Here is a 13,579-nt window from a genome sequence, read left to right as displayed (position 1 = left end):
CAAATAACAGCAGCTGCCTTGTTCACGTGGCTCGAATGAATGAAGGATTGACCTGTCGACCTGTAACACAGTGTGCAGGTCTACACTATACAGAATTACATCTAATTTAGCAATTATAGTTCAGTCCGATCCCACATAAGTGTTTGATCTTTGCAATTTTGCACTTCACTCACATGTCGGCATTCAGGCACAACGTGAAATGACGACAGCGGTATGTCCTGAGCTTCACCAAGGGTTCCACAGAGCCACTACCGATATGCTTTTTTGTGCTTATTTACGTCACCGAGCAAATGCGTAGACACTGTGCTCAGTTTATAACTACCCTCCTCTGAGTCTTCACTCCCTCTTTCACTTAGCAACCAGCACCAAGGCTGCCGTGCAGCTGAGTTATATAAGATACAGTTTAAGATGGTCATTAGAAATTATGTAATAAGACAAAGAGCTGTACAGCACACATGCCCAAATCGTAACACACACTCTGGGACTTCTTTATCTCTGTCAGTCTCAAAAAACAAACACATTTCTACACACATGCCATGAAAAAAAAAAAAACATTGCTTCTGACTCACTGCACAAGAAGCTGCCTGTGAATTTGGATTGTGACCCATCAACTGCTATGCGAACGTTTCTGTGTGATGAGTGAGTAAGTAGCAGAAAGTAACACTCCACCCCCCTACAGGGACCGAACTTTCTTGGCTGAACAAAAGGAACTATGTAGGATTTAGTGGGGGTGGACCACAGACACAGAGTGACTCTTCCTTACACGTGAACACCTTGACCACTCCTGCACAAGAGGAATCATATGGAGCTATTTTACACTTAGTACTGTGCCAAAGGCGGAAGTGATGAAGCAGAAACATTTCGGGTTCTCAGTTCTAACTTGATCATTTATATCAGTTATTGCTGTACATTTTGTGGGGGGAAAAAAGGGAACAAACTTTTAAATCCAAACTGTTAATGCAATATAAAATACTGCTAATGCCAAACATTGTCATCTTCACCATTAAAATCAACATCTAAGGTACCTTGAGCACAATCTTGTTATCTGACGTCGGGGTCCTGCCCACCCAGAGGGCAAACTTGCAGGGATCTCCCTCCACGTGTTCTGTCACTCCAAGCTCTGACGTCTGATTGGAGGAAAAACATGTGAGCAAACTGACATTATACATAAACAAAAAATGATGAGACACGAGTGTGTAACCTCAGACCAAAACAACGTGTTCGAAGCCCCTTTCAGACACGCACTCCTTTATATTAATTTAACGGCAACTGAATGGTTTCATGTCTGAATGAGCATCCTGGTCACGTTTCAATAAAAGTCAATGGTCCTGCAATGGTAGTGCCAGTAATTTGAGTTGTGTGAAGCAAACTGGTCCAAAAACATTACAGAAAACACAAAAGACAGCATCAAACAAAGAAAATCTTTTCTTGTTCACTTTGCTCTATAATTTCACATCTATAGCAACTCAACTGTCCATAAAAATGACACTTTATCACGAAGACGACAGTCTGTAACAGGTCAAATTGATTGATTTATCAGAAACGAATGCAATCCAGGATTTACGAAGCTTAGTGAAGGTTAGTTTGTTGCTTTCAGCTATTTCTGAGTCCTTCAACCTTAGTTTACTGAAAACCTGCAGCATCAAACAGCAGCTGGATTCAAACAAAGCGCGAGAGTTGTCCACATTTGCGCACGTGGAACAACAGCAGAAACCTAATTGCGTAGGTATAATTATATTTTATCCCTGACATGGACACAGGATTGATCAGAACCTAACAGCAGGTCAAACTGTGTACTTCTCACATGTATCAAAATGATTGCATGTGGAGCTTTGCTCTCTCTTTGACTGTCAAGGGTATTTCTGAAAGAAGCTGTGAAAAAAATTAATATAAAAGTGGCCTATGTCTGAAAGACAGAATGCTGTCACTTTAATAGATTGTTGAATCCATGATGTCATATGTCCCCTGTCTGAAAAGGGCTTTCGAGAGTCAGACATGTCTTTTTTCCAATAAATAAGACCTGATAGAACAGAGCATTTCTTACAAAGAGCTTGCTCTTGTAGAGGTATTTGCTGCGCCCGTTGGAGTCTTTCACTTCTTTGCTGAAAACCAGGGACATCTCAAAGAGGAAGAGGTGTCGGTCGCGACCCTTCCGGATCAGAGTCTTGGGATCCCAAACCTGGAAGGACTCCTGCAGTATCAACTCTCCCTGGGAGTCGATGTTCCCATCAAACCCTGAGGTAGTGAAAGGACAGAAGGAAATGAACAATTTCGTGGCATTTGCATGTTTGTACAGTACATACACAAGTGTCTGTGGGTGGTAAATGGAGGCAAGTTGAATTAAGTTATTTCTGACTCACAGCTGAGTAATTTGCGCTCAATGACCATTAAAAGTGAGCGTCATTATTCGATTCAAAAAGCAAAGCACAGGTATCAAAAATTATGCATGTGAGTTCCATTAACAGCAAAAGTGTGTGTATGTGTGTGTGGTGTGTGTGTGTGTGTGTGTGTGTGTGTGTGTGTGTGTGTTACCCACCATCCAGCATAGAGAGGTGCATGGCATCGTTGGCTTTCTTGGGGACACTGAGCATCACTTCAAGACCATCCTTGATCTCACCTTTTCCCTCCTCACAGCAAGTCAACAACTCCTACAGTGGACACACACAGACACAAACAAACACAGTGTCATTTGAATGACGATAAAATTGTAATGAGCACTTTTTGACGACAGATTCCATTCTGCCAAAATGAATACTGTTAGACCAGATATTCTTTCCTTTAGATTTATTTAAACACATGCTGTACCTTGAGAAGCAGCTGGTATTTTGTGATTCTTTGGACTGGCTTGATCAGGTAAGAGGAGATGGAGTTGGCAAGACGATGCCTTTGCTGGATTTCCTATAAATCAAAAATGGAAAGAGACAAATGTCTTACACAGACTAAGACATTATACTGATTCATGCACTGTGGTGCCAAACCATAGGAGTAAACAAATACATACATTTTAAAGAGAATGAATCTCGCATATCCTGCTGCAGATGTATTTACACCTAAATGAACACATCCTAGCTCTAAAATCACAAGTTATCATACATTAGGTTGTACTTACATCAAAGTAGGGGCCAGCATGTTCCAGGATGAGCTGAGTCGAGTCTGGCTTGTTCTTACAGTAGTTCACATACATCTGGAACTTATCAGCCTTTGCAGGAGAAATAACATCAATATTTCACTCACAAGATACCAAAAGTCCTGGACGCTAAACAAAAATGCAAAGAAAAACGTGCAACTTTCCATCAGCCTACAGTGCTGTATAAGCTTTGGTATTTAAACAAATTAAAGATCTAATCTCATAAAGCGTTGAGGAAAACAAAGCAAATGAAACAAATTTGCAAAAGTTTGAGCAGAACGGAAACAAACTCAAATATGCAAAGATAACATTTTTGGAATATGTCTTACCCAGGTCACAAAACAATGGCCCACATCCTCTGGAAGCTGCTCATACTTCTCCAGCTCCTTCAAGAAGATACTATAAAGTAACAGAACGATTTAGAAACTAAATCAAAGGATCAAATTTGACATATTCGCTATTCTTGCAAACTTAAAATGTATAATTTGATATTAAAGAATACAGAATAACGCAGATCACTGCATTACTGACTTGTGATGAAACTCATAGAGGTCCTGCATGTTGCCAAAGATGATGTGTTCTTTGTTGACAATACCAGGAGGAATCTCCTCCACACCGCTGGTCATTTCCCACAGGTAGGTCTGCATTAACAAACACACCAGAGCATGATAAAAAAAAAAAAGTATCTAGACATATCCCTATAATATCGCAACAAAAAGGAGCAGAGAAAAAGTATAACAAACAAGAAAATTTAAATGTAACCAACCCCTCTGAATCTCAAGTGCTTTGTGGTTTTTTTTTTCCTCCTGTCAGTTTTTTCTCACCGTGGGCTCATTTTTAACTGCAATATAAAGGCCTGCAAGTGTATGGAAACAGCATGTCTTCTGTGTGAAATGGCACACTTATAATACCAGAAATCATAAAAAGAACAAAACAAAGGTCAAATTTATTTTTTAAAAAATGGTGGCTCTACAGGCTATAGGTATTTATTACTTACACATTTTAATTTTTTTTCACACTCCAATCACTCTGTGTAAACACAAGCTACAGCTCAGCCCAGTTCAGTCAAAAAGTTTCAGATTTTTTGTGCCATTACTGCTAATCACAGGTGAGTCACTAATAGCTTCATGGTTGCACTGAGGAGCATATTTGCTTTTTTATTTATTTATTATTTTTTGACAGAGTCTGACTATAACAAATTAATTCTTTTTGACCATTTTTGAAATTAGACATGTGAAAAGAATAAAAGGATTTTGATAAAATATTAAGATTTTCACATTTTAGATCTGAAAAATCTTCCTGATAGGACTTCCTGATAAACTCACACACGAGTAGTTCAAGGACCATCGTAGAGTTGAAAGGCTGATGATTCATTCTGTTTTTATAGTTTTTGGCTCTGATAAATGGTGCAATTTTTGCATTTTTTAAAAAAGAAAACATGCCTTTTAAACCTCTTGGCAGACTTACGGGTCCACAGGTTCAGGATGAAGGATGAAGACTTTGTGCAAAACATTTTTAAATAAAAGTTTCTATGTGTGTGACTTCCACAATGCTTACATCCATACACTCTCGTAGGTCTCTGACGTAGGCTTTCTCTGTCTGAATCAGCTCAGCCATTATAAATCTGCAAAGAAATGAGAAGAGGAGACACTGCTAAACATGATACGGGTCTGTAGCTGAATAAAAGAAAACTGTAGTAGAAGGAAACAAAAAAGACTCCTCAGATGAAACTGAACTCTGCAAAACTAAGCCAACAAGAATTGAAAAGATTCTACTCACTGTCCCATTTCTATTGTTTGTGACTACTGTGGTAAGTGTTATACACAAACACAGAATGGTGTGATTACAAGGCTGTTGAAGAACAAACCTTGAAGTAACTCTTCAGTCACTGATTAAACCACTAACAATGTGTCTCTTTGTATAAAACACATTTAGATTTTTTGCTTGCTTCCTTTACAATGTGCAGATTTATGAAGTCCTCAACCGCTCACTGCAGCTTGAGCTTACCAGCTTACCTACAACTCTGCTCAAACACTGTAAAACTATACTACACAATCACAGGTTGAAGCATTTCAATAAATCAGGCATACATGTTCGAAGAAGAATAATGATACGGAAGTCATACACTCAAAGCAACAAGTTAGGAAGCTTGCTTTTTCCAGAAGGGGTCTTTAAAATCAGCTATTTCTGGTTAAATGTACTTACAAGTAACCAATTCTTATTATTTTTGCACAATAACTTTTTAATGTCAGCATGTACTGGATTAATCAAGCTGATTCACGTAGCAGACAAATTATAAGTTAACAGTTCAAAATTGAATGTGCAGCCTTCACATTTTGACATTAAGCCACAAAAAAAACAAACAAACAGTTATTGCCTTATACCCAAGCATCTACTCTACATAACATGTCTTCAAGACACAGGTTAAGAGAAATACAGCAGTGCTGCAGAGGGAGAATGCATTACAACTGCCATATGGTTGACTTATTGGTTATGAACATATGTACTGCAGTTTACCGGCTGCTCATTGGCTCCATACTGTATGAATTTCCCCCATAAACCAATAAGAGCCACTTTTATGCGGCATCAGGAACATTGAGCATTTTGTGATAAGTGCTCGTAAGGCAAATTAGCATTTGAATTCGTCATGCGCCATAAACTCCATCACCATTTGTTTACACACTTGATTGGATTTGAAGATTTTAGCGTTCACAGTCATGCCCTTTTGTTGTCTTGGTAATCTGACGTTAAACTCCACACAATCCTAACAATATGAAATGAAAGCTTGGCTCAAGCTTTAAAATGCTAATCTGACTGAAAAATAATATGTTTTTCATACATTGGCCAGGAAGGACTGAATGACTCATCCAGGCCTGCGGAGGAAACATGCATGGGATCACGAAAGTCAGGTGTGATCAGGAAAAAAAGTCTCTTACTCTTTTCTTCGCGCTGATTTCCTCTTCTCCTCGTTGAGCTCATGGGCAGCATCCCTCAACTTGACCTCTGACCCCGGAGCACTGGCTGGGATGATGTCCAGTTGTAGCTCTTTACTCTGAAAACACAGGAGACAGTGGCTATTGTGTGGTGTATTCAGTGGTCATTCAGTCGTCAACACACCAGTGTTCGATGGATTTGCTTACTCTTAGTAGCAGTTTATGAAATTGAAGTGTTGGGAGATGGAGTTAAAAAACAAACATGCAGTGACAGAAGGTAGGTCTGAGGTCTACACTTAAACTAATAAATTAAGTAAATCCAGTAGTAGGTCATATTATTACATTAATTACATGAAGCACTACATGATTTTGGAAAGGCTGGATGCCAGAGTATATAGTTATATCTGTAATTTTATAACCTGTGTCACATGTATGTATGTACATTAGTCGCTCTACAGTCTAAACACACAGCATAAACCCAAGGACTCCTCATATGACATAAAAACGCAGTTAGCCCATCAAAAGGTGTTTGAAAGACCAGATCTGACATTATTAATGGCAAGCACTCACAGCCTTGTTTGAGTCAGAAGAAATGCCGAGCGCCGTTTCCAGGCAGGTTCGGTATTTGTCCATGCGGAGAGAGAAGTCCCTGTAGCGCTTGTCCACCGAGGACACCCATTTCTTTATCTCCAGGGCATGGGCGTGGCCCTTGTCACAAAACCCATCCGCCAGCTGGATCAACAGCTTTACCCGCTCTTTGGTTTGCTGTCAATAGAGAGACATTTAGGGAGGGGACACAGATAGAAAGAGAGAGAGATGGCAGCAGAGGAAAGGTAGATGATAGAGAGAGAGAGAGAGAGAGAGAGAGAGAGAGTTAGGAATCAGTGTTGCTTGATGGACACAATAGCTTGTTCTCTAACACAATAACAGTGACACAGCAAAGAGGCAACTGGACAATACACCACCCTGGGAATGGGCCTCACAGCAGAGTGCACAACTGCGCAAACAAACACACAACGTGTCAAGCAGAGTGGAAAACACAAACTCGTTCCATCCCTCCACCTCTATTTCCACCTTTGCAGATAAGTAAACGGACATAAGCACGCATACCTTTGCTGTGATCTGGAAGTCTTCGTGCTCCTTCAGCAGCTCCTGTGTGTGGTGAATGCTAGACCCAGTGGATGTGTGTGTGGACAGGTAAAACTCCCCAGTGTCGTGGATCCACTCCAGGGCCTGAGGAAACAACCAATCACAAGTGAGAGCATGGACACGGCAGGGATTTCAGTTGCACAATGTGACACAGTCTCTATGAACCATCCAGCTAGTTGACTTAAAACTTTCGGAAGTACAATAACATTAAGGCCAAGGTTATAATTAATGTCACACCCATCTACTCCCTTTACTTTCATTATCTTGCTTACATTTCTACAGATTGGGGTTTATGTTTGCCCAAAGGATTGCTTTAGAATTCAGGATTTAGGAAAGTTGACGTCTTTATAATTTTCAAAACAACAGCACTACATAGGATTTTTTAAGACAAGTCATATGGTAAATATGTAGATGCAATTGGTTACCAGTTAAATATTAAATATATAACTTATTCATACATTTAAAGAATTTATTTTGAAACTCTCTCCTTAGTTTGCATTCTTTCTATAGTTTCTGTACTTTGAAACTGTTCCTGACAAACAGTGGCAGAACTGGTCCAGGCAAACTGTGACACCAAAAAGCATTTTAGCCCTGGGGATAAAACCTGGATAGCCCTAGAATAGCCATGTCCTAGAAACATGTATGATGTCATCTGATTTTATTGGCAAAGCAAACAGCTCCGTGTGTGCGTTATGCTGTCCACACACCACAAGAGGGAGCCAAGTGTCTTGTATTAAAACAGCCTTAGGTACTCTGGTACACAAAAACAGAGTTAAGAGCTTAAGTGCCACAGATTCTCCCTCGCTTTGGCTTTTTGAAAATAAAGACTTTCCATCACTCATGTTTAAATAAAGCACTTCAAATGTCAGCACAGTCTGTGGAGCATGAAGACATCCTGGCTGCTGCTGTAAACTGTACTATCCAAACTCCTCTTGCAGATCCATGAATGTTGAAACAATAACTGATCTGATGGAGAAATGTCGAGAGTGGCTTGACCTGTCATCCTAGCACTGATCGCTTATTCTTCCAAAAGAAGATTGCAAAGTTTTGCAATCGAAGTCCCAGAGGCTAACATGTTCAGCACTGCCTGAGGGGGGAAAATGAGTGGTTGGAGTCGTATTTTTGGAAATGCTTTGTAGTGAGCGCAGTCTTTAAATTTACTGGGCCACATAATGATAGCCATCTTTAAGACTGTCATTTCTGCCTGGTTACATCACTTCCAACGTATTTCGAATGTATCATTACAAAGAAACACTGACTGCATGTTTTCTTTCAAAAAGAAAAGACAAAACAAGATGGGTGTTGCAGCTGACTGCTTGCTGAGCAAAGTCAACATGTTGATGCAGAGAAAATCAATCATATATCAATGAGGAAGGTTAATTCTACTTTATTTGTGTGTAGTGAATTGAACACCACGATGTACCGACCCACTGAGCCTTACGATCAGATTGTGCACACATAAACGTATAGACACAAGCACGCACCTGTTTGGCACTGCGTTCAAACACTACATATTGCTGGCACTGGTCCAGCCTCCGCTTCCTCATGGTCCAGAAGTGGAGCACTCTGTTCTCTCTCTGCAGCAACTCATTCAAGATATCTGATGAAACAACACGAGCACTTTGTTTATTCAGAATTACTGCATGTCACCTTGTAAATATCTTTGTGTGACACAGAAACTTTGGGTGTTATTGAGTTGTTTACTTACTCTTAACCTGAGTCTCTGGAGCTTTGACGTGGGACAACATGCCCGGCATGTTGACACTGTTTCTGTGCAGGTACTTCAAGAAAACATCAGCGTTACGTCTGGCTAACGTACAGGCCTGTAAGTGTGTAGAAAGAAGACACGTCTCAACAGAGTCATATCCTTCGTATGCATCACTGAAATATAGTTTAGAAATCACAAAAAAAATGGTTTGACATTCTGAAACAGCTTTATCTTTCTCACCTTGAGGAATGCCTCTTTCTGCTCCAGATGCTTGCTGATCATAGGAGTGACATGGTCCGACTCGCTGTTGGGGCCCAGTTTATCAGCTCCACCACACCAGTCTTCTTCTCTCTTATACTCCTGCTCCAGGCTTTCTAACACGCTGCACACCTGAGACAGAAATCACACAGTGCAGTTTATGAAACGGTTCTGCAATGAAGCAGTAATCATCCTCTGGTCCTGACTTTAATGCACCCTGGGTCTGTTAATCCCTAAGAGGAACCGTCTAATCACAATCTGATCCTGCAGACAAAGGCTTTCCAGGACTACTGACACTGAAAAGGGAAAGTGTCATTTTTATAATCTATTTTTTTTTTGTTGTTGTTGTTTTTACTGAAACTCACTCTGGTTCGAGATCATATGTGACACACTTCAGCACCAGTTTGAGTTGGTAGCACCAACTTCCACACATACATGCACGTAAATGCAGATGGAAGTACCTGTTCAGAGGTCTTGTAGAAGGCCACAGAAGCATTAACCAGCTTCAGCCTGTCCTCCATCTTCAGCATCAGCTGCTGCCAGTGATCTGCCACCTTCCAGCCAGACAAAACAAATCAGTTTTCCACTTATAACGCTACTGCCCTGCCTACATTGATTTTCTAAATTTCCCCTTAGAGACAAGTAAAACTGTGAGTGAACAATACCTTTTCTGCACAGTCTCGGATCATATCCATGTCATAGTGGTTGGCCTGCAGCAGGGCCTCAGCTTTCTGCTGTACCTGCAGCGCACTCTGATGGGTTTTCTGCATGGAGGACAAATGTGAGATGAAAAAATAATGAATTTCAACAACTATATGAAACTCTACATCAAAATGATTGCTTCGAAAATACAGTCTCCGCTCCATGCTGGCCCCGCAGGGCAGTTTGGTGTAGACGTGAGGACTGGGGAGCAACAGAGTAAAGGCTAAATAAATAAAAGCAGTGTCTGATTACAGCTGTGTCATAAAGATTGTCCTAAAGTGAGCATTCTGGAGAGGAAACAAGATAGGGGTAAAGAAAGAGACAGTATCTGGTGATTTGTGTCAGAGCAGTTAGCCTGAGAGAAAGGCTTTTGCTCCTTGTTGGACTCAGAGCACTGGAGGGGAGGAGAAAAGAAGGAGATAAGAGAAAAATGAAGGATTTCCTCCCACCTTTAATAATGTTAGTGTGGCATATAATTTGTAATGTCTGCAGCACCTGCTGGGTACAGTCAAGGAGGACATTCCAATATCACTTTCTCTTTTCTCGCCCCGCAGGACCCATTGTGGGTGTCAGCGACGACAGTTACGGCATCTGTGTTCAAATTCCAGCCTCAAGTAAGCAATAATCATAAACACAGCTTTCTCCAGAGTGTGAATCTTTGTGCGTATGTGAGCTCGGTAGAAGTAGGTCAGGTGCAGGCCTGCATTAAAATGAGCCAGGCTCGATAAGAGTTCAAAGAAATGCACCCTGCATAATCAGTGATAAAGAGAAGCAGGAAATACAGAAAAAAAAGGTAAGCAGTGAGAGAAGAGAGAGAGGTTGAGATATTAGTTATTCATAATTCCATTTCATGTGTGACTTGCGACGAGAAGGAGAGGAGGTGGAGACAGACATGTACCTGAAAAGAGTTTTAGAAAGGCAAAAGGTTGATGGATGAAGGGCAACAAAGCAATAGAAAAGCAGAAGTGAGTGGAGAGGGAATTGGAAGAATGGAAGATTAATAGATGGGATTAGGGCACGTGTGAGGAAAGAAACATGCAAAGCAAACGTGGTCGTGAACATACTGCTCTGGTTTACTCTAGTGTAGGAGGGCAAAACAAAACGCAGAAAAAGCTTTACCTCTATTGCATGTTGAAACTGTTCGTGCTCCTTTTGCAGCTGTTCGGCTTCTTGTAATGAACTGGCTGTGATCAGACCAGCGTTCAGCATGGACTCGCCATTACGGATCCAACCCAGCACCTACATGAAGAAAAGTTCAGAATCTTTATTATTCTGTGTTTTTTGTTGTTCTTGTTGTTGTTTTTAAAGATTGCTATTCATTTTACTGACATTATGGAGCCCCCCTGAAAGACATAAAACCAAAAACGGACCAGTCATTTGCAAAACAGTGGAAGCTGTTCCCCAGAGTTTTCTTCTCTTTCAGCTGCTCATCATTTTTTTCCCATCAATTTTCTTTACTGCTTCTCTAACCGTGATGCCAACTCTTTCCCGTACATCCTCGGTGCTCCCATTTCAATCCCGTATCTCTCATCAAATCTCACTTTCCCAGCCTCCTGACTCTACCCTCAACTTTGCCTCTTTCTCCTCTCTGCACCTCATCTCCTCATCCACTGTAACACACTTCCCTCCTCACACACACACACCAGATACACACAACATCGCATTTGCTCATACTTCTGCTGGCCTACTTCTAGCCAAAGGGTAGTCTGACAAAGACACCTCCCTCCCTCTCTCCATGACTCAGCAAGCACACCTGCTGTGTGGGTGAAGGGCAGAACTGCAACTGATGCTTTGGCTATAAAAGTGATGATGCAACGCAACACTGACTCCTATTTATTGAGCTTAAACTTCAAGAGGGCCGATGTTTCCGTCGCACTCGCAACGTCCTGCGGCGAGACAGGCATGCATGTTTTATTGCAAATTTATTCCAGACGAGCTTCATGCACACGTGACGTGACTGTATTGCGTGAACAGATAAAAACTTGTGTAAACAAACAGCAGTGATCCGAGCAATAATATGCATACTATGGGATTGCTTCTTCCAGAGCGACATACCACTATGGCTCACATTTCAAAATTGTATCGTATAACTACAACTGACACCAAATTACTGTAATTACACTGCTTTTATCTTTGCCAGAACCCTTGTTATAGCCTGATTTCCTTTTCATAAGCTGTGTCATAATTACATAAAGAAAGCAGTTCTAATAAATAACCATCTCCGAGTTCGGGACAGGCAAAAACAAACAGAAAACCCACTAACAATAGCCAATTTAGTGCAGTGGTAACGTCTGGCCGGGACTTGAAAGGCTGCAATATTTATACGTAAATCAGGAGCATAAATACACAGGCTACAATTACCAGATTATGGTTGTGCCCAACTTTAGTTTAACAGGGTGCAGTTGCATTCACAAGATTCAGAGTGGAGAGTGTAAAATGTACATTATAAAGCGAGCTGAAGGTCAAGCAATTCAGATTTTGTAGCTTCTAGGCAAAGAAGCAGTTTATGTTTTTGTGTACATCTGCACACATAACATCCTCTGCTTGTGAAGGCCGCTACACAGACAGTGGAGAAAAAATAACACAATCACATCATACGGTCAAACCTGTTCAATCACTATCATTCTGAAATGTTTGCCCCAGTACTCCTTAGGTCTAATTTTGATTATTTTTGGTTTCAGTTTTATTTCTGTTGCTACATTTGTACAATTTTTGTACAATATTTGATTAAATCTATCGCAATCTGATGCATGAAGCCAGTTGTTATTTGGCTGCACTGCTGCTATAGAATAGAATAGAATAGAATAGAATAGAATAGAATAGAATAAAACTTTATTGATCCCTTCGGTGCAAACCTCACGGAAATTGTTATACTAGAAAAACAACACAACATCAACACAACATCAGCAACAACAGTAAATATTCAACAACAATAGTAATAATAATAATAATAATAATATAAGAGCCCTTGTGGTGAAAATTGCTGCTATGTTTGTTTTTGTTTTGCTCTGAAACATCAGCAGGCGACACGGCCCCACACAGTTGTCTTTGTTGTAACTGTGTTCAACTACTGAATGAATACAGGGAGGGGACTGCTAGTTGACATGCTCTTCACTGACACAACAATAAGCAAAGCAAAGAAATTTTATGTCTTTTTCTCCGTATCAAGCAGGAATTTATGCTTCCCGGTTGTTTGCTTGTTTGTTTTTTGCTCAGATTTTCCTTTTACAGTCCAGACCGAAAGTTTTAGGTCAATTACACTTGAATGTACTTCTGTATATTCAGTGTGACGTAAAACAACAACATGAAACTACCAAGTCTCAGCTTCAGTTTCAGTTTTATGTAAATATAGAAAAATCTGTTTGGGAGAGATATAGATCTTTTCACAGATATACATGGAATCAAACTAAATCAAATGTAATATTTTGTGGAAAATCCTTTGAAGTCAATGATGGCCTGAAGTCTTCATCATCAGCAGACTATTTATCTCTTGTAATGTTTTTCTAGGCTTTCACTGCAACCACCCTGAGCTTAGCCCTTAGTCCGGTCTTCAGACTAAGTGGAATGCAGCTGAGTCAGACTGAGATCAGGTGATTGACTCAGCCAGTCAAGGATATTCCACATCTTCACTGTGAAATTCTCTCTGCTTGCTTTGGCTTCAAGTTTAGGGTTGTTGTCCTGCTGAATGATAAACGGTCGTCC

General features: G+C 40.5%; 1 protein-coding gene across 1 annotated transcript in view; it reads right to left on the bottom strand.

The window, feature by feature from the left end:
* triob (trio Rho guanine nucleotide exchange factor b) overlaps nucleotides 1-13,579 on the bottom strand; it is a 108,529-nt gene that overhangs the window by 27,289 nt on the left and 67,661 nt on the right. Inside the window, exons 18-34 of the mRNA XM_008292744.1 lie at nucleotides 10,997-11,116; nucleotides 9,841-9,939; nucleotides 9,637-9,729; nucleotides 9,158-9,307; nucleotides 8,918-9,032; nucleotides 8,694-8,809; nucleotides 7,171-7,293; nucleotides 6,631-6,825; nucleotides 6,064-6,179; nucleotides 4,685-4,751; nucleotides 3,659-3,768; nucleotides 3,457-3,526; nucleotides 3,110-3,199; nucleotides 2,806-2,898; nucleotides 2,537-2,648; nucleotides 2,045-2,235; nucleotides 1,026-1,127 (exon numbers count right to left, since the gene is read on the bottom strand). Coding sequence (XP_008290966.1) covers nucleotides 1,026-1,127; nucleotides 2,045-2,235; nucleotides 2,537-2,648; nucleotides 2,806-2,898; nucleotides 3,110-3,199; nucleotides 3,457-3,526; nucleotides 3,659-3,768; nucleotides 4,685-4,751; nucleotides 6,064-6,179; nucleotides 6,631-6,825; nucleotides 7,171-7,293; nucleotides 8,694-8,809; nucleotides 8,918-9,032; nucleotides 9,158-9,307; nucleotides 9,637-9,729; nucleotides 9,841-9,939; nucleotides 10,997-11,116 — 1,962 coding nt within the window. The remainder of the gene's footprint in view (nucleotides 1-1,025; nucleotides 1,128-2,044; nucleotides 2,236-2,536; nucleotides 2,649-2,805; nucleotides 2,899-3,109; nucleotides 3,200-3,456; nucleotides 3,527-3,658; nucleotides 3,769-4,684; nucleotides 4,752-6,063; nucleotides 6,180-6,630; nucleotides 6,826-7,170; nucleotides 7,294-8,693; nucleotides 8,810-8,917; nucleotides 9,033-9,157; nucleotides 9,308-9,636; nucleotides 9,730-9,840; nucleotides 9,940-10,996; nucleotides 11,117-13,579) is intronic.

Source organism: Stegastes partitus, unplaced genomic scaffold (genome assembly GCF_000690725.1).
Source record: "Stegastes partitus isolate 25-593 unplaced genomic scaffold, Stegastes_partitus-1.0.2 Scaffold829, whole genome shotgun sequence".
In the NCBI taxonomy this organism is placed as follows: Eukaryota; Metazoa; Chordata; class Actinopteri; family Pomacentridae; genus Stegastes; species Stegastes partitus.
Note: the sequence above shows the minus strand (reverse complement) of the source record. Positions and strands in the feature narration are given on the sequence as shown.